Source organism: Rhinolophus ferrumequinum, chromosome 17 (genome assembly GCF_004115265.2).
Source record: "Rhinolophus ferrumequinum isolate MPI-CBG mRhiFer1 chromosome 17, mRhiFer1_v1.p, whole genome shotgun sequence".
NCBI classification, from domain to species: Eukaryota; Metazoa; Chordata; class Mammalia; order Chiroptera; family Rhinolophidae; genus Rhinolophus; species Rhinolophus ferrumequinum.
The window spans coordinates 58,666,679-58,688,985 of NC_046300.1; the positions used below are offsets into that span (position 1 = coordinate 58,666,679).

Sequence of the window (22,307 nt, forward strand, 5' to 3'; positions counted from 1 at the left end):
CAGAAACGCACGTCGCTTGGGAAAGTCAAGGACTATCACCTGGGCCAGAACATTACAGCGGGTCTTCAAATGTCACGGGGGGAGGGGAATGAGAAGGTGGATGTCAGTAAAAACCTCCTGGAGGGCAAGTAGGGGGAGTAAGCAGGAAGTCGGGGTACTAGCTTGGATCCCCTGCTAAGTGCGTATTTTGCAGCGAGGGAGGTGGTCGCCCCGCCCTCTTGTCCACCCTCTCTAGGGAAACGTGCGCCGCAGGCTCCCTCTTCCGATTCTCTGGAAGCCCCATGGGTGGTAGAAACCCCAGAACCGAAATCTCGTCGGGGCAGCATCTCCAGGCTGTCTCCCACTATCTCTGCGTCTCCATGCCACCCCGCCAGCAGGGTGCAGAGTCGGACTGCGCCGCACCCCCACTCCCGGTTTCCACCCTAATTCAAAGCGATCAGAGCAGGCTCCTCCCTCTTCCCCGCCTTCGGAGTCCTGGGCCCACCCTTCCGTTCCGGGACGGGACCTGTTCCCTGTCAATCCTGTTAAGCCTCTGGGTTCCTGGCGCTTGAAAAAAAGACTCTGAGAGAACGCGGTGACTCTAGATTACGCACCGCCCTCCACGATACATAGAAGGAACTCCCCGTTCCCAAGCCTGGGGATCCTCAGCCCACACCCCCGACTCAAGACGCACCAATAAGGAGTCGGGTCCTCCCTGCGCTCAGCTGCCCCGCTGCTGGGCGGCCGCAGTTGCTGCAAACTCTGAGAGTTTGGAAGCCGACTTCCAAGCCGCCTACCGGCGTTGGAGAAAGAGCAGCTGAGCCGAGTTAGGACCCTAGAAAGCTCGGAACCGTCCAGAACCCCCTGGGGGGCGGACGCGTGCGCTCCTCTCGAGTGTAAGCTCACGCTCTGGGCCAGCCACCCAAAGTGCAGGACGCAAACAAGCTTCCAACTGATACTTAACGCCAGAGCGGAGGATACTCGCCACAGTGAGGGTCTTAGGCCAGAGAGCAATTAAGTCTTCCAGAAACGCGGGCGGGGAGGGCAGAGGCGCGCGCGCCCACTTACCATTCCCGAGCAGAGGCTGATGACGGCCGTGTGCTCGGACTTGGTATTGACATGGCCTTTGTAGAAACAGTGCTTGAGTTCTGCTTCCTCCTCGGAATAAAACCTTGTCTGGTTTTCCGCGGGCGCCCCGAGGAGGGTGACAGTGAACAGTGGAGCGATAAATCCGGCATGCGCGGTGAGATTAAATAGAAACTGCTGGCCGAAGGCGGAGAGGCGGTAATGCTCCTGGGAGGAGGTAGAGGAGGAAGAGGAGGAGGCGAAGGCAGGCCAGGGGTCAGAGGCAGAGTTAATGCTCCGTCGCCTTCTTTTGAAGTGCACGTTCGTGGGAAAGGGTTCTCCAAGAGCGTTCACTCGGATGGGAGACGCGATTTCATATTCGCTCAGGGTCTCTAATAATTTCACTGCAGAGAGAAGGAGAAGCACATAAACCAATAATTCAATTTTCCGCAAGTTTTGATTTAAAATAAAAATGAGGGCTTTGTCCTGAGTTATTTTCCAGCAGTTATCTCCCCCTGCCCATTAGAATCAACCCTTTCATCCTCAGTTACTAGATAAATATTTGGTGAGCACCTACTATGTGGCAGGAATAGCCAGAAACTGCTAGGCAATGAGGACACACCACTAGGAGCCACACAATGAGCAAGTCAAAATAAATAATTTCAGATTTTGACAAATACCCTGAATAAAATAAAACATGCCGCTAGCAGTTGCCCCCAGTTATTAGGTTATGGTAATTTGGGGCATCGGGGTTGGGAAGGGGAAAGAGGAAAAGGGTAGGGGGATAAGTTCGTTCCACAGTGTCTCTCTCTAGAAATTGGCTGGGAATGACCTAAAGAAGGGAGAGGCTGCAAAGCGGGAGATAATTCTTTCTAGGAAAAGGAAAGAGGCCTCCGTGGCGGGGTGCCCGCTCCCGGGCGCAGAGGCTGGGGAGGTGGCGACAGGGGCAGAGGAGTCCCGGGGGCCGTCGCCTCGTTACCTTGCCTCGGGTGCAGCCTGTCCTTGCGCACGGCCGCCGCGGCGTCTGGGCTCCCCATCTCTGCCAGGTCTCGCACCAGGAGCGTTAGCAGTGTGGCCCAGGATACAAACTGCATGGTGCTCCCCACCCCTCCCCCCGCTACCTCCCACCCCCTCCCTCCTGTCCTCCTTGGCTGCGGCGGCGAAGCGAGGCAGCGGCCGCGGAGAGCGCGCGGAGCCCGGCGCCCGCCGCCAACTTTTGACTTTAGGAGTCGCTGAGGTCTCGCCGGGAAGGTCCCGTCTGCGCTCGGCTGAGCAACGCCGCCGCCTGCCAAGAGCTGAGCCACTCGGGCCGCAGGAGGAGCTGGAGGAGCAGTTGAAGGAGGACTGGGGCTCGGCTGCTCCGCCGCATAATGTCCAGGGAACGTGTAGGAGAAAGCGCGGAACGTGCGCTCCGAGGCGCGGCGGGCGCCCTGTGCTGGCGGGGATAGCGGAGCGGCTTCTTGAATGGGGGAGTGGGGGGCGGAGGCGGGGGGGGGGGTCCTCCGCCGCTCAAATACCCCCGGTGCCCGCCTCTAGGAGGAGAGGGGAGGAGAAAGCGAAGTGAGCGGGGACCGCCTCCTTCCAGACCGCGTCCCCTGCTTGGCCGGCTGGTGCGGGACTCCCAGCCGGCCTCCGGCTTCAAGAGGCGGAGGCCAGAGGCGCCGGGAGCTCGGAGGCAGCCGATCGTGGTCCCAGGCACTTCGTGGAGCTGAGCTTTTCTGAGACTCCCTGTCCTGGGGATGAAGAACAGAGAAAGTTCTCTCCCTTTCCTGGCGCTTGCAGTCTATCTTTGAGTCTCTCCAGCTCTCGTCTCCTCTTCTCTCTGCTCTCTACCGTCTGAATCTCTCTTCTTTTCCTCGCTCGATCTCTCTATGCTGCTTTGAACCGACCTCCCTTTGCCTCCCTCTGGTCTCTACTCCTCCTCCCATGGTACTCCTCTAATTTCCCGTATTTCTCCCTTTCCTTTTCTTTCTCTCTCTTCTCTTCCCAGCTCTTTCCAACAGTCCTCTCTTCCCTCTCTCTCTTCCCCCTTTATGAATTTCTGTCCCTGTCTATCTCCTCTTTTTGATTTCTTACAAGTGAAAGTGGCCCAGTGCTGGAGTTTCTCACTAGGGACGAGATTTGGCATCTGAGCTCAGCTCTCGGTTTAATCGCCCCAAGTCAAGAGTTTTAGCGATGGAGTTCATAATCTTGCAGTGTGGGGTGTGTTTCAAATCCTTGGTCTCCTGAAAGTTTCGCAAAGCTTTCAAGATTTACTTTCCCCAGCCTCTGTCGCCATCCTGAGAGGTTCCATAGTTTTCTGTAGGTCCGGATCCAAAAAAGGTTAAGAACCACTCTTGGCAGCAAGAGGGGCGGGGACATTGGCGCCTCTGACTGCCCAGCGGGGTAGAGATATTGGGGGGCGGGGGAGAAGGCGGAGTGCAAAGGGATAGTCGCGGCCCCAGAGGGGAAGCACCAGTCCCAAGAGAGATTTCTCAATCACTTCCGCTTGCTTTTTGCCAGAGATGCATGGAGCAGCGCAAAGCTGACACTTGAAAATACACTTACCTCTGCCTTGGGATGAAATTTGAAAGTCAAAAATTATACCAGAGGGGGAGGATGCTAGTATGTGAATGTGTGACCTTGTGTAACTCTCTCTGTGTATATACTGTTTAATCCTGGATAGTTCAAAAGCACATTTTTCCTTTACCAATCCTCAGGAAGATAAGATATGCTAATTTCAAGAGAAAGGAAATGGCAGTTTTAAAAACAGATAGGACTAAGGTCCCAGAACTGTAGTTTTCTGTTGCTTGGTTGGCTGACACTCAGGGTTGAAAATATTTAAGACTGCCAACATCAGGGACCAAATAGCAATGTGCTAGAAGAGTCCACTAGTCTAGAAATATTAATGTATATATTTCTCCTGGTAGAGGGGAAAATGTCTTGGCATGACTGGAATTTCCTAAAGTTGTTAACCCAAATGGATTACTATCACCATTGTCTAAGTGTGTTCCTGGAATTTGGGTATGTACAATGGCATATAAAGATGGCAAAATAGCAACACCTGCATAGTACACAATAAGAGATTTTTTAAAGGATGACATTTAAATCTTTTTCTTAAACTTTCAAAATAAGTCACAAAAATACATTTCTTCTAATACGCAATCTTGTCACTACATAGTAAAATTCCTCACAATCATTGCTAAGAGTTTAGCAAGGAACAGAAAAAAATATCAAGAAATCAAACTATTAGCTGATTCCTATGGAAAGTATTGCAGAACTTCCACTATAAAATTACTAAAATATATAGCACTTTTATAGACACACAGATTAATTGAACAGAATAGACAGCTCAGAAATAAACCTGTGCACACATGGTCAATTAATTTACAACAAAGGAGCCAAGAATATACAAAGGGGAAAGGACAGTCTCTTCAATAAATGGTGTTGGGAAAACTGGACTGCCCTGTTCAAAAGAACGAAACAACCACTTTCGTACATCATACACAAAAATTAATTCAAAATGGATGAATGACTTGAACATAAGACCTGAAACCAAAAATTCCTAGAAGACACAGAGGGTGATCTCTTTGACATCGATCTTGGTGATGATCTTTTGGATTTGACACCCAAAAGCAAAAATAAACAGTGGGACCACATCAAACTAAAAAGCTTCTGCTCAGCAAAGGAAACCAGCAACAAACTGAAAAGGCAAGCTATAGAATGGGAGAAAATATTTGCAAATCACATATATCAGCTGAGGGGTTAATATACAAAATGTATAAAGAACTCATACAACTCAATAGTAAATCTGATTAAAAAATGGAAAGCGGGTCTGAATAGACATTTTTTTAAAGAAAGAAGACATCCAGATGGCCAACAGGTACCTGAAAGGGTGCTCAACATTATTAATCATCAGAGAAATGCAAATCAAAACCACTGTTATCAAAAAGATTAGAAATAAGTGTTGGCAAGGATGTGGAGAAAAGGGAACCCTTGTACATTGTTGGTAACAGAAGTTACCCCAAAAATTAAAAGTAGAACTACCACATGATCCAGTAATTCCACTTCTGGGTATTTATCCATAGGAAATGAAAACACCAACTTGAAAAGATACATGCACCACCATGTTCAATACAGCATTATTTACAATAGCCAAGACATGGCAGCAACTTAGGTATCCTTCAAGAGGTGAGTGGATAAAGAAAATGTCACACACACACACACACACACACACACACACACACACAGAGTATGATAAAAAAAAAAAACTACGGTGAATGCTGCTGCCTAGTGCCATCAATGGAAAGGCAGGGATCTTCAATACGGGAAGCGGCGCATCAAACCTTAGTAACAGCGTGTGACAAGTTTCAACTTGTTCGATGCAGTCAGTCGGGTGTGAGCTACAGGTGAGAAAAGGTGTGTTTTAAAGTGTGCTGTAAGTCATCCTCTATCATGATAATGCTCCGTGTTACACATCACTTCTGGTACAGCAATTTCTGTCAAAAACATTACAGTGTGTTCTCATCTACCTTATTCACCGTATCTGGTACCATGCGACTTCTGGCTCTTCCCAAAGTCAAAATGACCATGAAAGGTAAACGTTTTGAATCGATTCAGGACACTGAGGCAGCCATGACAGTGCAACTAAAGATACTCATGAAAGAGGACTTCCAGAACTGCTTCAGAAAAGTGGCAAGAACAATGGGATAAGTGTGTTCAAAGAGAGGGGGAGTATTTTGATGGGAGATTAATGGCAATGTATCTTTTACTGTAATAAATTCTTTTTAATTTAAACATTCATTGTATTTTTTTATCACACCTTGTGTGTATACAGAGGGTGCCAAAAAAACATATATACATTTTAAGATAGGAAAAAACTATTAAAATTGTAATACTCAATATATGCCGATAACAAAAGATGAATACAAGTCACGTTTGACTTCTGCAATTACAAGAGGTGCTCAAAGTGGTTACCATCACCATCCAGACACTTCTGATTGCGCCAAACTACTGCTTGAGCAACATTGACCAAAGTGTCCACTTGATTACATTTTCTTTGGCACTCCCGATATATATATACACAATGTACTGTTATTCAGCCATCAAAAAAAAAGGAAATCTTGTTATCTGCGACAATGTGGATGGACCCTTGAGGACGTTATGCCAAGTGATGTAAGTCAGACAGAAAGACAAATACTATGTGATCTCACTTATACGGAATCTAAAAAATGAAAAAAAAAATGAACTCATAGATACAGAAAACAGATTGTGGTTGCCTGAGGTGGGAGGTGAGTTTGGCAAAATGGATGCAGGTGATCAAAAAGTGCAAACATCCAGTTATAAAATAAGTAAGTCTTGGTATATAATGTACAGCATGGTGACTATAGTTAATAATATTCTATTGTATATTTGAAAGTTTCTAAGAGAGTAGACCTTAAAAGTTCTCATACAAGAAGTAAAATTTGTAACTGTGGGGATGGATGTTAATTAACTAGACTAACTGTGGTTATCACTTCACAATATATATAAATATTAAATCATTATGTTGTACACCTGAAACTAATATTAATAGAATGTTATATGTCAATTATCCCGATTAAAAATAAGAAAATCGCACTTTTCAGTATTTCCCATTAAAATTTTTTCCTCTTTTTAAATTTAAACCCCTCCTGATAAAGAGAAGCTAATAGTATAGAAATTATTTTATATAGGGACAGAAGACATGTTAATTTAGTCTTTCTCTTTAGCTTCCTTTCTAGGACTTGGTTTTGAACGTGAAGTTTACTTACTGTTCTTTAAAACTGCTCCCGATACAACCCAATCAATTCACAAAAGCTGCTAGGGAAGGAAAATAGAAAATATCCCTTGGTGACTTCCTGAGGTGACCAAGAGCCTGGGTTTCTGAATTTCTCATCTTTAGTGAGTCTATTCATCCTTTCTTAAGTGTATTAGCTTGGCTCTGAATTTATATCTGTACATAAATCTCAAAGAATCTTAGGAAAATGTTTGAAATCTTAAGAAATGAATAGGCCAATTGAGCTCACTAAATCCAAGATCAAGATTATTGTGTCTGAATAGTAATAATGATCGTAATCAAGTTTTATTGAGTACTTACAATGTGCCAGACCATGTGCTAATTAATGTACAGCAGTTAATGTAATTCTTACAACACCTCTATGAGGCAGGAAGTATTAGTAATTTAAATTCATTTTACAGGTAAGGATATCAAAGTCTAAAGGGGTAAAATAATTTGACAAGGGCCCTTCAACTAGTGAGAGACATAATTCAAATTCTGTTTCAGCAACTTAGTCCAAGTTCATAATTGTTATCATACATATAATGAATAAATAATTGGAAGTGTTTTTAGGTATCGGGGGGTTTGATTTGGGAGAGGATTGTTAAAATCACCTGGAGAATTGCCTCAATTGTCTTTTCTATGTGTAAGTTTTCTTTGGTTCTCTAACTCCTTTTTCTAATGCTGAGTATTTCATTATAATCATCTTAGCTATTTCATTGATATTTCACAACTTTTTCTTCAGCACCCAGAACAGGTCTTGCATATAGTAGGTGCTCAAGAAATATTTACTGAATAAAGATAGCCCTTCTACTTTGGTTCAACTGTGTTAAAATGACTCTATTACACACACATATGTGCAATGTAGAGGTTGGTTTTATAAATAGGAATATAGAATGACCAGAGTTCCCGGGAAAAGTGGAGTCTCTAACAAATTGGCCCATCACAAAAGTTTGCTCAGAAAGAAACAGCTTTTTGAGGTCACCTAGAGTTAATGGAGGGCAATTTTGAAGTCCATTTTCTTCTTCCAGGCTTTACTGGAATTGAATGTTACTGGAGGTTAAGTGGTAGACTTCTTTGGCTGATTTGTCATGAAAATTGGGTCCCAGGGGAGTGATGATTGACATCAGTCACTAGGGAGAGATAATCTGGTCAATGGAAATATGAGAAATGACATTACCTTCCCTCACCATAGATTTGACACCATTTACACTCTTCATCTTCTCCCCATTGCCCTTCCCCACTGGTAACCACCATATTGTTGTGTCTATGAGTTTATCTGTTTGTTGCTTTTTGTTTTATTTCCTACATATGAGTGAAATCATATGGTTCTTGTCCTTTTCCATCTGACTTATTTCACTTAGCATGATTCTCTCAAGATCCATCCATGTTGTTGCAAATGGCAATATACCATCCCTTTTCATGGCTGAGTAATACTTCGTTGTGCATATGTGGCTTCGTTGTGCCACATCTTCTTTATTCAGTCACCTATTGAAGGACACTTAGGTAGTTCCATGTCTTGGCCGCTGTGAACAATGCTGCAGTGAACATAAAGGTACATATGTCTTTACGAATGTGTTCAAGTTATTCTGGTAGATACCCAGAAGAGGGATTTCTGGGTCATATGGTAGTTCTTTCTTAATTTTGTGAGGAACCTCCATACTGTTTTCCATAGTGGCTGCACCAATTTATATTCCAACCAACAGTGCACAAGTGTTCCCTTTTCTCCACATCCTCTCCAACACTTATTATTTCTTGTCTTATTGATAATAGCCATTCTAACTTGTGTGAGGGGTTATCTCATTGTGGTTTTGATTCGCATTTCTCTTATAGCTAGCGAAGTTGAACATCTTTTCATATATCTGTCGGCCATCTGTATGTCTTCTTGGGAGAAGTGTCTGTTCAGAGTCTCTATTCATTTTTTAATTGAGTTTTTTTGTTGTTGTTGAGATGTATGAGTTCTTTATATATTTTGGATATGTAGACTGCTTATATCTTAGCATCTTATAGACTGCTATCTGACACCATACACAAAAATTAACTCAAAATGGATTAAAGATTTGAATATAAGACCTGAAACAATAAAATACACAGAAGAAAACATAGGTACTAAACTTATGGACCTTGGTCTCAGAGGGGTTTTTGTGAACTTCACCCCCAAGGCAAGGAAAGTAAAAGCAAAAGTAAATGAATGGGACAATATCACACTAAAAAGCTTCTACACAGCAAAAGAAACCATTAACAAACAAAAAGGCAACCAAGCAAATGAGAGAAGATACTTGCAAATGATGCCTCATAGTGTAATTTTTAATATCTTTGAAATACTGATTTCTAGCGAAACATAATATAGAGAAAGTTATAATTATTAGTATGCAGTGAGTATACTGAAAGTCATACTAAATTTATACCATTAATGACAGTTAATATAAGATTCTCTTCATTGAGTTCCTACCCTCCGCTAATTATTTAATGCTCATCTGGGTTTTATTCTTCTCATTTTATATATGATGAAAAAAGGTTAAGGGACTTAACTTGCCCAGCATACATAGCTACTAGAATGTGCTGAGCTGGGATTTGAACCAGGATCGGTTGACCTCCAAAGCTTCAGAGCAGCCTAATTATATAAAGACATTCACCTAATTGTTCTTGATCATTCTGCCTTTATACTTGGCCTCATGAATGTAATCTGTAATAATATTATTTCTTTTCTTTTCATGCCGAATCTAATGTTCTAAACAACTTCTCTTGAGACTACTTGGAAAGTCACAGTTCCAGTTTTTAAGGTGGCTTTATGTAGCTCATGACTAGCTTATGGTGATTCTACAAAGTTGTTCACTTACCAGGCGCTCTTTATTTGTCATTCCAGAAGACCATGCTCTCACTATTAATAGCCCAGGCTTTAGACACTCTTTATTCCTCTGTTATCTAACTGCTATCTAACATGAGGACAAGGGGCAAATCTGTCTTAGCCCCGTTTAGACTGCTATCTAACATCATACACAAAAATTGTCCTATAACTGTTTCAGTTACTTGGGGTCCTATATTAGAATTTAAAATACATGAGGACAAGGGACAAATCTGCCGACCTCACTGCTGTATCCCCTAAGTGGCTCATAATAGGCACTTAATATTTCTTATTGAGTCAGTTATTGCCACAAAATTGTTTTGAGTTTTCAGATTTTTTCTTTTAATTTATAAGAGTCATTCTTTCACACACACACACACACACACACACACACACACACGGGCACACACACACAAACCTCAGGAATGACTGAGGTAATCTCTTTTTCTCATGGTATTATTATTCTTGGGATGTAAATCCTGCTTTAATCAGAATCTTATCATGATTCCTTTTTTCTAGAGCAGAAATTTCCAGAGCTCGGCTTTTCCCAAGGGCTACTTCAGGATCATGAGCATGGCAAGTAAGAAACCAATACTGTGGGAAGTTTCCATATGCTTCCCATATCCTGAAAATGGGGTAATCATAGCTACCTGACTCATAGGGATGTGGTAAAAATGAATTGACCAATGAGAGTGCTGGCTTAGTGGCTGGATAGAGTCAAAGATCTGTCTCTAAAGGTTCAAATCAGCCGTCTTACTCTAACCCACCTGCTAGTTGGGAAGGGCAGTTCCTGATTCAGTTTGACAGAGAGGGCGCCAGCAGCCTAGCACTCCTTTCCCAGCTAACCTGCCTCCACGCTTACCACCATTTTGTGACACTCTCTCCTACTGGGACAGAGAATAAGCACAAGCTTATATTTCCTTGACTGTGTATTTTTTCACACTCAACCTTGCTGTTAACCTTCTTGCCCTTTAATTTTTTTTCATTGTTTTAAACAGCTTTATTTTTTTCTCACACTCTGCTTAAATTAGCATTTCATGTAAGTCAAATTTAGCATTTTTTTCAAGCACTGGGCTTTTATTCTGGCAGAATTTTTAAAATAGCCAACACATAATTTTCCCTTTGAATATTAAAAAAAACAACAACTGTTTTTATATGGTAAACAATTTTTATACATGTGAAAAGGTAATTTCCTCTGCCAGATGATGCTTAATCAGTTGTCTGTCCTAATGGTGTTTATTATAATAATAAACCGTAATGATTGCTCACTACTTCAGTGGATTCTACTGCCCTCAGTCCTCCTGATAACCTAGAGAAATAGGAATGCCATTAGCCCTACTTTTCAGAAGAGGAAATGAATGCACAGAGAGGAAAATTTGCCCAATGTTGCACAGCAAGGGAATAAATGAGTGAGTATTCAAAACCAGGCTTTCTGATTTCAAAGCCTATAATTTTTTAAAAAATTTTTATTAGGGAATGTTGGGGAACAGTGTGTTTTTCCAGGACTTATCCGCTCCAAGTCAAGTAGTTGCCCTTCAATCTAGTTGTGCAGGGTGCAGCTCAGCTCCAGGTCCAGTCACCGTTTTCAATCTTTAGTTGCAGGGGGCGCAGCCAACCATCCCATGCGGGAATTGAACCGGCAACCTTGTTGTTGAGAGCTCACGCTCTAACCAACTGAGCCATTTGGCTGCCCCACTGGCAGCTCTGCGGCAGCTCGTTGTCTTCAGTCTAGTTGTGGAGGGCGCAGCTCATTGGCCCATGTGGGAATCAAACCATCAATCCTGTTGTTCAGAGCTCGCGCTCTAACCAACTGAGCCATCCAACCGCCCGAAGCCCTGTACCTGACATTATACTGACTGTCATATGTATTATTATTTATGCTTTATTATGCTTAATACAAGATAAATTACGATGTTTAGGGATGCAATCTCAAAGAGCGGAAATTCAGACATTAGTAGAAATTCAGGTATCAGGCCAATTGGAGGAAAGATGGCTATAGGAGGTCTGGTTTAGGGTGTCAGTCACAAATGGTGGGATTCTGGACATCAGGCTAAGTGTGGTTCTGGACATCCGGGCAAGAATGTCTTCCCAACACCCCAAACCACTCATTCACCTAACCAATAAGACTGGCTCTTGGTAACACTCGTCTTCTTCAGTGGTCTTATTGCCACAACCATTCTTATAAACTCCCGTGACCCTTTGGTCAACCCAGTGTCTTTGTGTCATTCAGGCTGTGCTGTGGTCCTTGCTATAAAAACAGCATATGGCCAAGATGCCTGCCTTGGGGTTACAAGAGTGTGCTGGCACTTACAAGAGTGAAAGCCAGCACTTTCATCGGTCAATTCATTTTCGCAGTATCCCTGAGGCAGGTAACTGTAATTACCCCATTTTCAGGATATGGGAAGAATATGGAAACTTCCCACAGTATTGGGCTGCTCACAATCCTGAGGTAGCCATTGGGGAAAGCCTAGCTCGGGAAATTTCTACTCTAGAAGAAAGGAATTACGATGTGATTCTGATTAAAGTAGGATTTGCGTCCCATGAGTAATGATACCGTGAATAAAAGAGATTACCTCAGTGATTACTCGGGTTTCATGTGTGTGCACGTGTGTATGTGCCCACGCGCGTGTGTGTGTGCGCGCGTGTGAAAGAATTCTCCATGGTGAACTTATGTGGGGGCCGACTATAAAGAATATTTCAAAGAACTTTTCAAAATATCTCAGTTACTATAACTATCAAGGACAGTGAAGAGGGGCTGGGGATAGGGAGGAATACCTTTATTTTCCAAATTCGTATGCAAAAGCAGATGTGACATCAAATCAGTGTCAGCTATAAATGGCATATTCATCAGGCATGGCCTTTGTATTAACTGGCACCAATAACAGAAAAAAGGTTGCTTCCTGAAATGTGAGCCTAGCAATTAGTGCCTTGTCAAGTCCCTATCAGATGCTGGCAAAATAATTGGTTTTGCAGTGTTTTTTGTTTTTTTTTTTTTCCCCCACTCAAAAACAGGTCTGACAGTACATATCAGTGGCATTCATGGCAAGCATAACTGCAATAAACTTAAGCTACTTTTGGGCTCTGTTCAAGAGGTGAAGTTAAAAAAAGCAAGAGTGTGGAGGTATAATTTTCTTTCGGGCACTCTCATTACAGTGGTGGTGGGCCTTAATTCTGGTTACAGGAGGTAACACAAATTCACCCATGTGGATTATTTAAATCAACACTTCTTACAGCTAATTATTCAGTTCATTATTTCTCAACACAAATCTGGACCTCGCGGAACTTAGATTTTACTCTAAGTTACCTTTTCCCACAAGACAGAGGTTGCAGTGGAGAACTGGCTCCCTGAGCAGTGACTTTGGTCCTGTGTTTGGGAGTGGTAGAGGTCCTAAAAATAACGACGGACACAACTCAACCTTCTCGTCACCACTTCACTGATCAGGAGAAAAGCGAAGGGAACTAACTTTCAAGAAATAGTAAATGCAATGAAATCTTAGGCAATTATTGAAGAATAAGGAAGAGCTGTGTTTTTCAGCACATATACATGGGGAAGGTGTATTATTAAGCAACCAAGTCACAGTGTTGTTTGTCTAATTGGGCCCTAGAGTAGTAAAAACAAGATAAAAGGACAAGAACAAGATCTCAGCCTGTGTTAGAATGGAATAAGCATGGATAAAAAGTCTAGAAAGATGGGTATATATCCAACTATGACCATATGACTATGATCTCTGGGACTGGGAATGATGGGAGATTTTTTCATACTGTCTACATTTCTATGATACGAATTTCCATATTGTTTGATTATTTTTACAACAAGAATATATAACTTTCTTAATGAGAAAAGTGGTTTTTTAAGTAGAGACAACATATAAAGAAAATTAGATGGTATTATCACCCTCAGGGAAATTTTTTCTCATAAATGATGTATAACAACCTTTTTCTATCGCATTCAACATGTGTTTCATCATTTGAAAATAATCATGCACACACACACACACACACACACACACACACACACACGGTGCCAAAAAACATATACACATTTTAAGAAAGGAAAAAACTGTATTAAATTGTATACTCAATATATACCGGTAACAAAAGAGGAATGAATACAAGTCATGTTTGACTTCTGCAGTTACCAGAGGTGGTCAAAATGGTTCCCATCAGTGTAATATTAATACAGTTTTTTCCTTTCTTAAAATGTGTATACATTTTTTTGCCACCATCTGTGTGTGTGTGTGTGTGTGTGTGTGTGTGTGTGTGTATGTGTTAGGTTGGTGCACAAGTGATTGTGTTTTTTGCAACTGTTTTTAACCTTTAAAGTTTGTTTTTACTTTTGCACCAAACTAATATATATATATAATACAAATATAAAAAATAATATATATATATATAAAATATGTGAACAAACACTATTAAGATAGCTTAATCAGGCTACTGAAGAGAGTTTGAGGGGTGCTTGTGACTTAGCGATATAAACACTTGTAAAATGGTAACTGTGGATTTAAAATATGAATGGAAAATAAATGACAGAGTAACAGAAAAAAATATAAACTTACCCAAGTACTGACTCTATAAACAGGGAAGACATTTGTTCATTCATTCAGTAAATATTTACTGAACACCTATTCTGTGTCATGCACTTTGCAGATAGCAGAGGAGTTCACAGTCTAGTGGGGAAGAGAAACACAACATAAATAAATCCGTGAACAAATGTACAATTAAACATTGTTCTGAGTATTGTAAAGGAGATTAAAAGGGAGATAGTTTAGATGAAGTGAACAGAAAAGGCCTCTTTGAGAAGGGACAGGTAAACTGAAACTTAGAGAATAAGAAGGAGCCAATCCTTAAAGAACGGGAAGAAAAATATCCCTGGCGGAGAGAACAGCAGGGCAAGTCTGAGATAGGGAAGAAGTGGGAGTGTTTCAGAACCCAAAGAAACCCTTGCAGCTAGAATTCTGTGAATGAGGAAATGATTTAGAGGGGAGCTGGGAGCAAACCAGGAGCCAGGTGATATAGGGCCTTTCAGGTGAGGATTTTATTCTGAGTGCAAGGAAACCCAGGGAAATATTTTAGGCAAAGTGATTACAAGACACTCTTTTTGCTTTTCCAGAGGGGAAAGATCCCTCTGGCTGCTGAGTGCGGGATGGAGTCAAGGGGGTAATTGTGTTGTTCAAATGAGGATCAAGGTGGCTTGAAATAGGGTGGTCTTAGTGGAGGTGGCAGGATTTGGACACATGCAAAGTATATTTAAAGATAGAATCACTAGGACATGGCAAAGGACGTTACGGTGGGGATGAGAGACGGGTATCAAAAACGAGTCCCAGAATTATTATGCAGAAGGTGCTGTCTTTTATATATACAAATATCCATCAGATAAAGAACATAAAGGGATAAAATCCCTACACAGAGTAGTAACAAAATCACTGGAAATAGGAATAACAAGAAACGTGCACTGCCTATATGAATAATATTTTAAAACACTAATGAAGATTTCAGAGGAGATGTGAGTAAATGGAGAGATACCATATTCTTAGGGTGATGTAATATCACAAGGTGCCCTCCTGCCTAAGATAGTTCATAAAATGATTGCAATCCCTATACAAATTCCAATAATTTGTTTCTTTTATTTTTTTTTCTTTAAATGAGCCAAATTTTATTTGGGAAGATAAAACAAAACAAAAACAGCTTAGAAAACTTTGAAAATGAAGAGCAATGTGGAGAATCTAGGATTAATACTAGATATTAAAATAGGATATAAAGCATCAATAAATAAATTGGTGACACTGGATTAGGAATGAACAGAAAATCCAGTAGAAGAGACTAGGAAATCTAGAAATAGATCTAAGTTTGAGAATTTAGTTTCTGATAGATATAGATTCTGAAACTGATTGAGCAAATATGAACCACTCATTATATGGTACTAAATTGACTTGGTAGCCATATAGTTTAAAAACTACTACTACTACTACGAAAGTTGAATCTATACCTCATACTTTATTTTAAATACATACTTGATCCATATCAACCTGATATTTACATTCAACAAGAGTTGAAAGTAAAATAAAGCGAAACAGGCCTAGAAAGACACAGGAGGGAATAATTATATCTTTGGCATAAGGGAGGTCTCCTAATTATGACTCAAAATCCTCAAGCCATACAAGAGAAAAAATTGAAATATCTAACTTCATTACAAAACAAAACAAGTTCTGCATGACAAGAAACATCATGATCAAAATCAAAAGTCAAATGACAAACTGTGAAAAAATATTTTCAGCTCAAAATACAGAGAGATCTTTTCTTCAATCCAAAAGAAAAGTCTGTAAAAGGCATTAGTTGACAGCTTACAAGAAAGGAAATACAAGTGGTATATACTTGTGAAAAGATACATGGTTTTATTCATAATTAGAAATATTCAAATGAAAACTATACCGAAACCAGTTGTTCAGCTATTATGTAGGCAAAATCCTGATGAATATAATCAATTACTAAGGTTTTGGGGAACTCGTATATATTGTTGTTGAGTGTGTATATTGGACAACCCTTAAGAAGGTAATATGACATCTGTCAAAACGGCAAATTTATACACCCTTTGATCCAGATTTTGCATTTTATACATCAGATATTTTTGCATATGTGGAAAATGACACACAGAAGATTCTTCATTGATTGCAGTATCATTCCTAATGGCAAAAAAATCACAAACTGAAAATATAAACTATAGGGGACTGATTATATAAATTAAGATACAGGCATACAATGAAACACAATGTATCCGTAAATGGAATGGTGGTGGTGGTGGTGGTGGTGGTGATGGTGGTGTATGTGTGTGTGTGTGTGTGTGTGTATAAAAATAGGGAAAAATTACATATTTTTATTTGCTTATATATTTTTTAAAGAAACTGAACAGATATATAAGAAGCTAAGCACAGGGAGAAAGATTGGGACCTGGGCAATGGAGGATGTGTTAGTTGCCTAAGGCTGCAATTAGTCAGGGTTCTCCAGGGAAACAGAACCAAGAGGATGTCACACACGCACACACACACACACACACACACAAAGAGATTTATTATGAGGATTTGACTTGTGATTATGGAGGGTGGCAAGTTTCAAGCAGAGTGAGTCAACAAGTTGGAGACTCAGGAGAGCTGATGGTTTAGTTCCAGTCTAAGGGTAAGAACCAGGAGAGCTGATGGTTTACTTTTGTCCAGAGGTTGGTAAGCTCAAGACCCAGGAAGAACCTACATTTCAGTTCAAGTCTGAGGGCAGTATAAAGCCAATGTCCCAGTTTGAAGGCGATCAGACAGACGAATTCTCTTACTGAGGAGCGATTTGGCTTTTTTGTTCTATTCTGGGCTTCCACTGACTGGATGAGGCGCGTCTACATTACAGTGGGCAATCTGCTTTACTAGGCATACCAATTTAAATGTCAATCGCATGCAAAAACACCCTCACAGACAAACCTAGAGTAATATTTGATCAAATATCTGGGCACTGCTTTGGCCCAGTCACGTTGACACATAAATTAATTATCAGAGGTAGCCATAATAAAATATCACAGGTGGGTGGCTTAAATGGCAGAAATGAATTTTCTCAGTTTTGGAGGCTGGAAGTCCAAGACGAAGGTATCTGCAGCGGTTTTTCTGGAGGCCTCTCTCCTTGGCTTGCAGATGGCTGCCTCCTTGCTGTGTCTCACATGGTGTTTTCTCTGTGTGCATGCATTCCCCGTGTCTCTTCCTCTCATACCATCAGTCCTATCAGATTAGAGTCCCACATCTATCTCATTTAACCTTAATTACCTCCTTATAGGCCCTATCTCCAATTGAGGGTTAGGGTTACATCACATAAATTTGGGGGCGGGAGGTAGTAGCATGGACACAATTCAGTCCATAACAAAGGATAAGGGTGGGAGGGAGACTTTCACTGTTTACCTTTTCATAACTTCTGGGTTTTAAAGTACACGAACATATTCCCAGTATTACAAGATGGAATCCACATTTCTGCCTCCAGCAAGTTGGAGGATTTGGTGCCATTCACTGGGATGGAGAAGGCTGAGAGAAAAACAGTAAGGCAGCTGGGAGTGGGGTGGGAACACTGGAGATGCAGGAGCGGGACCCCAGTGGAGTGGCAGTGGGGGAGGGGCTGTCCAGCAGAGGAGTCTAGGTGGGAGATGAGAAAAAGGAAGTCTCAGCATGTTTACAAAGTTGGAGAAATAAATTCACGAGATCACCCAGGTTAGTGGTTCTCTAATTTTATTTATCAGAATCATCTGGAGGGTTTGTGTCGTGTGGGGCGTCCGGCGGGGTCTCTGGTCCCACTCCCCACATAAGAACGCAGGACATGGTGAGGCCAAAAAGGAACACCCACGGAGCCATAGGTAGGGGAGTCACACCACTATACTGTCACTGGCAGCTGGCTTGGAGACACAGGAACCAGGAGCAACACAATTCTCAACCCTCACTGTGCCGCTTGCAGGCCCAGCCACCATCTTCTTGCTAGCTCCCCCTTTTTCTGCTAGTGTAGCCACAGCAGTTATATTAGTGGCCAGTGGCTCACTGGTTACAGCTGACGGCCAACTAGCCACAGCTGATGGCCATTTGATCACAGTCGACGGCCATTTACTACCTGAGCCAGCACCTTTCTATGTGAGGCCGAGAGCCTGGAAACTGCACTCCTGGCTCTGTCCCCACAGTTTGCCAACACATATACTGCAGGACCCCACCCTCCAGTGTCTGATTCAGTAGCTCTGAGGTTGGGCCCAAGAATTTGCACATCTAATGGATCCCAGACGATGCTGACACTGCTGGTTGGGGACTCCGTTAGGAGAACCATTAACAGGGCAATGACTCTGCATGCGAGCCTCAGTGAGTATCACATGGAAAGCCAGGAGAAAAAATACCTGCGGCCCACCCCACTGCAGACCAGTTCTCTGGGAAGTGCCCTGGGCACTGGTAAACTTAAAAGCTCCCCAGTTGTTTTTAATGTGCAGCTAGGGATTAAGAGCTTTTGACCCGGGGAAGAGACTTTGGAGAAGCAAGAGAAGGCCAAGACCAAAGATCTTAGGACATCAACGTTTTAAATGACCGGTCGGCAAGGAGGAACCAACCAAGAAATTGAGAAATGAAGAGATAAGAGGAAAGCCAGGGCCTCCGTTCATGTTAAGGAAGGCAGTTATTAGCTGGCAGGCTCTGTGCTGGGTTCTGGTGACAGATAAAAATCAGACCTATCCAGCCTTCAAGGAGCTTCCGTGGTATTAAGGGCTAAGACGCTCTTTTAAAGAAGCAATGGCATAATCTACCCACTTTGTGATATGTGTCCCAGAGAAATACTTGCTCACGTGAACAAGAACCCACATCAAGGACGTCTATGGCAGCACTGCTTGTAATAAAGAAACACTGGAGACAACATGTCCCCAGCAGAAAAATGGCTACATTATAGAAAATAGTACATCTATATGGCAGAACACCGTACAGCAGTTCAAAGGAGTGAACTAAGCAGACATCAGTTGGCAAGATCTCAAAAAATATTGCTGAAGGGAAAAAAGCAAGTTGCAGCATGATGTGTATAAATTTATGTGAAAAACAACTCACTCACACATACATATTTTTGTATAGAAAGATGTAAAATGTAGTCTACAAGGATACATTCCAAATTCATACCTGGAGAAAAGGAGAAGGGGACACGTTTGAAGATGGTGTGTGAAAAGGACTTCAGATTTATTTGTAATGCTCTTAAAATTTTTAGGTTTTTTGATAAATATACATATTTAATTACCTCAAGTTGTACTATTTTAACTTTTTAAAAGTCATTTATAAATGCCAATAATTACTGTCAAATCTAAAGTTCATATATGCATGCGCTACAATTTTTGACTTTGGTTGGGTCTGGAAATAATGCTCTCTGTACCCTCTCCTGATTTCAGTGTTAATTCAGAACTTCACTGACCACATGAAGTATATCTCCCAATCCAGAGGGTACTATAACTTCAAGGAAAAAAACACTGTTTGGCCATTACTCTTGTATGAATTTTCCTGCAAAACAAGTGTGTTTGAAATAGCATTTCAAAGATGCTGACAACTTCCTTCCCCCTGCGTCTTGCCAAGCAGACATATTATAGTTATTCACTCAAGCAGCTGTGCTGGAATGCAATTCTGAACAGGCAAGCTAGATTTTTATTTTGCAGACCTCTACCTCTCATACAGCAGGTAAATAAATGATGCTGGGAGATTCTGTAGGTAGAGATGTAGAAATCCACTAAAGCAAACTTTAGCTGGACCATACCTGTGACATTCTGAACAAATAGATACTTTGGAGCTACCTGTGTTGACAAACCTTAGTTGTTGCCCTGGAAAGCCATGACTTTTAAATCCTCAGTACTTATTTTCCAAGTCGGAAGACAATCCCCCTACGTCAGTTCTAGGAGAGCAAGGGCCTTGTCTTATTCGTTGCCCTTGCGTCCCCAGTGCCTTGCATAATGCTTGGTATACAGTAGATGCTCAGTAAATATTTATGGACTGAATGAAGCCACAAGAAAGAAAGACAAAAATAAAATCATGGATGAATTCTATATAATGTTGAGAGAAAGAAACCAGACATAAAAAAGTACATTCTACATTTCCCACTTATGTAACCTCAAAAATAGAATTAAAAGATGGTGAGAGAAGATTGTTACTTTTGGGGAGTTAATGATTTGGAAGGGCACAGGGGACTTCTGGGATGCTGATCATGTTCTGTTATTTGATCTTGGTGGTGGTTCCAGGGATGTGTGCACTTTGTAAAAATTCATTCAGCTATACAGTTATGATTTGTGTACTTTGCTGTTTGCATGTTATTTTTTTTTACGTTTATTTAAAATAAATGAAATCAACTTTTGCCATAAAAAAAATTCACTGTTAGGTCACATCAACTGAGGGTTTGAAGTTTTAATCCTTTATGTTGTAGATGATCTCATCTCTGGGAAATTGTTTACTAACGCTAAACATATTCTCCTTTTGTATTTCTGAAGAGACAATGTGTAATATCTACTCCAGGGCTTAGCTCTCCCTGTTCTAAGGTATTTGCTCTTCCTTATTGGAATTCAGCTGATGGTAAAACAACCGTTGTAGGATAGGAAGCAGCTCTGCTACTGGGTTTTTAGCATCCATTTTTTTTCCTGCCCCTACTCTTTTGAAATTTCTAACCCTTTAAACAGACGAGGGAGACTACTGAAAGAACACCAGAAACTTCAGAGATGTGCAGTCTGGGAAAATTATGTGACATTTTCCACCATTTAATAGCCACCAGACTCTCTAAATTTTCTGATTTTTTTTCTTTGCTCTTTCTCCCTCATTCCTTTTTCTTTTTGATAATATTAACAAAAACATTTAAAAAAATCCTGGAACCTAGTAACCCAGAAATTTAACTTACACATGCACACACTTGTGCACATACAAAGTGATAGATATGCAGGTTAATTCATGGATACATTTTCTGTAACAGCGAAAGGTTAAAGGCAACCTAGCTGCCCATCACAAGGGGACCTAAGTATTTAACATTCAACAATAGAAAAGTATGTGACCGTAAGAAAAAGAATGAAGAAGCTATGTTCAAGATATATAGATAAGTGCAAGGTACAGACAGTGTGTTTAGACTGCTACTATTTATGAATGTATAAATTATTTTTGGAAGAGTACACAAGAGACAAATATTTGTTGCTTCCAGAGGGGGATGGTGTACATGGCAGGAGAGAGACTTTCCCCTGTACACCCTTTGGTTCCTTTGATATTTAAACCATATTATGTACTATCTAATCAAAAATAAATTTTAAAAACATATAAAATAATACATTTGGCAATGGTTATTAGAGAATGCCCCCATTTGCCAAGGATGTGGAATAGTTTGCACAATCTTATACACTGTTATTGAAAGGGAAATTTGGAATAAACTAACAGGAAAGCAATTTGTCAAAACGTATAAAAACTTCTAAATTTTCCTTTTGATTATATATTTCCAGTCCTAGGAATTTACTTTTAAAAAATGTAACTGAATGAAGGGATGGCTATAATGGAGTACAACGAAGGACTAGATTGCAGAATATTGGGGGGAAAAAACTAGATGTCTGAAATAGAGGATCAGTTTTATAAGTTATGGTACAGCTGTACATTAAAAATTCTATTTTACAAGAATATGCAATGATAGAAAGTTGTTCACAACAGGATCAAAGGAAAAACATACCGTACAATGATATTTGTTGCCCCAAATTCACCTTTACCACCATACAGATGTATGAATGTACACATATGTATATAAAACCAATATTTAATACTATTATTCTAGGTGATAGAATACTGGGTATTTTTATTTTCTATTTTCATTCTTACATGGCTTTTCAGAAGGAATTATATTATGCATATGTTTAATACTGGAAGATTTACAATAAAAGAATTAATGAGAATTTTTAAAAAGGTGCTACAAAGAAACCCTACCAAAACAACGTGAGTGGTCCAAAAAATTCAACTACATACAATGCAGTGCTGCAGTAAACTGAGGCTGCTGAAATGACAGCAATGACACTGCTGTAAGGACAAGAGCAAGTTGTCAATCGCTCTATAGCCAACAGGATATTGTCGGGGGATCTGTTATCATGGGGCACCTTCTCCACGT

At 41.0% G+C, this 22,307-nt stretch overlaps 1 protein-coding gene and 1 long non-coding RNA gene across 5 annotated transcripts in view; one reads left to right on the forward strand and one right to left on the reverse strand.

Moving 5' to 3' along the window:
- The window catches only part of ADAMTS9 (ADAM metallopeptidase with thrombospondin type 1 motif 9), a 160,381-nt gene extending 157,902 nt beyond the window's left edge, over positions 1 to 2,479 (reverse strand). For all 3 annotated transcript variants that reach the window (XM_033132881.1, XM_033132882.1, XM_033132880.1), the window contains exons 1-2: positions 2,024 to 2,479; positions 1,048 to 1,448 (exon numbers count right to left, since the gene is read on the reverse strand). In XM_033132881.1, coding sequence (XP_032988772.1) covers positions 1,048 to 1,448; positions 2,024 to 2,138 — 516 coding nt within the window. In that variant the 5' untranslated portion in view covers positions 2,139 to 2,479. The remainder of the gene's footprint in view (positions 1 to 1,047; positions 1,449 to 2,023) is intronic.
- The window catches only part of LOC117037156 (uncharacterized), a 270,833-nt gene that overhangs the window by 601 nt on the left and 247,925 nt on the right, over positions 1 to 22,307 (forward strand). The gene's annotated exons all lie outside the window — the stretch shown is intronic.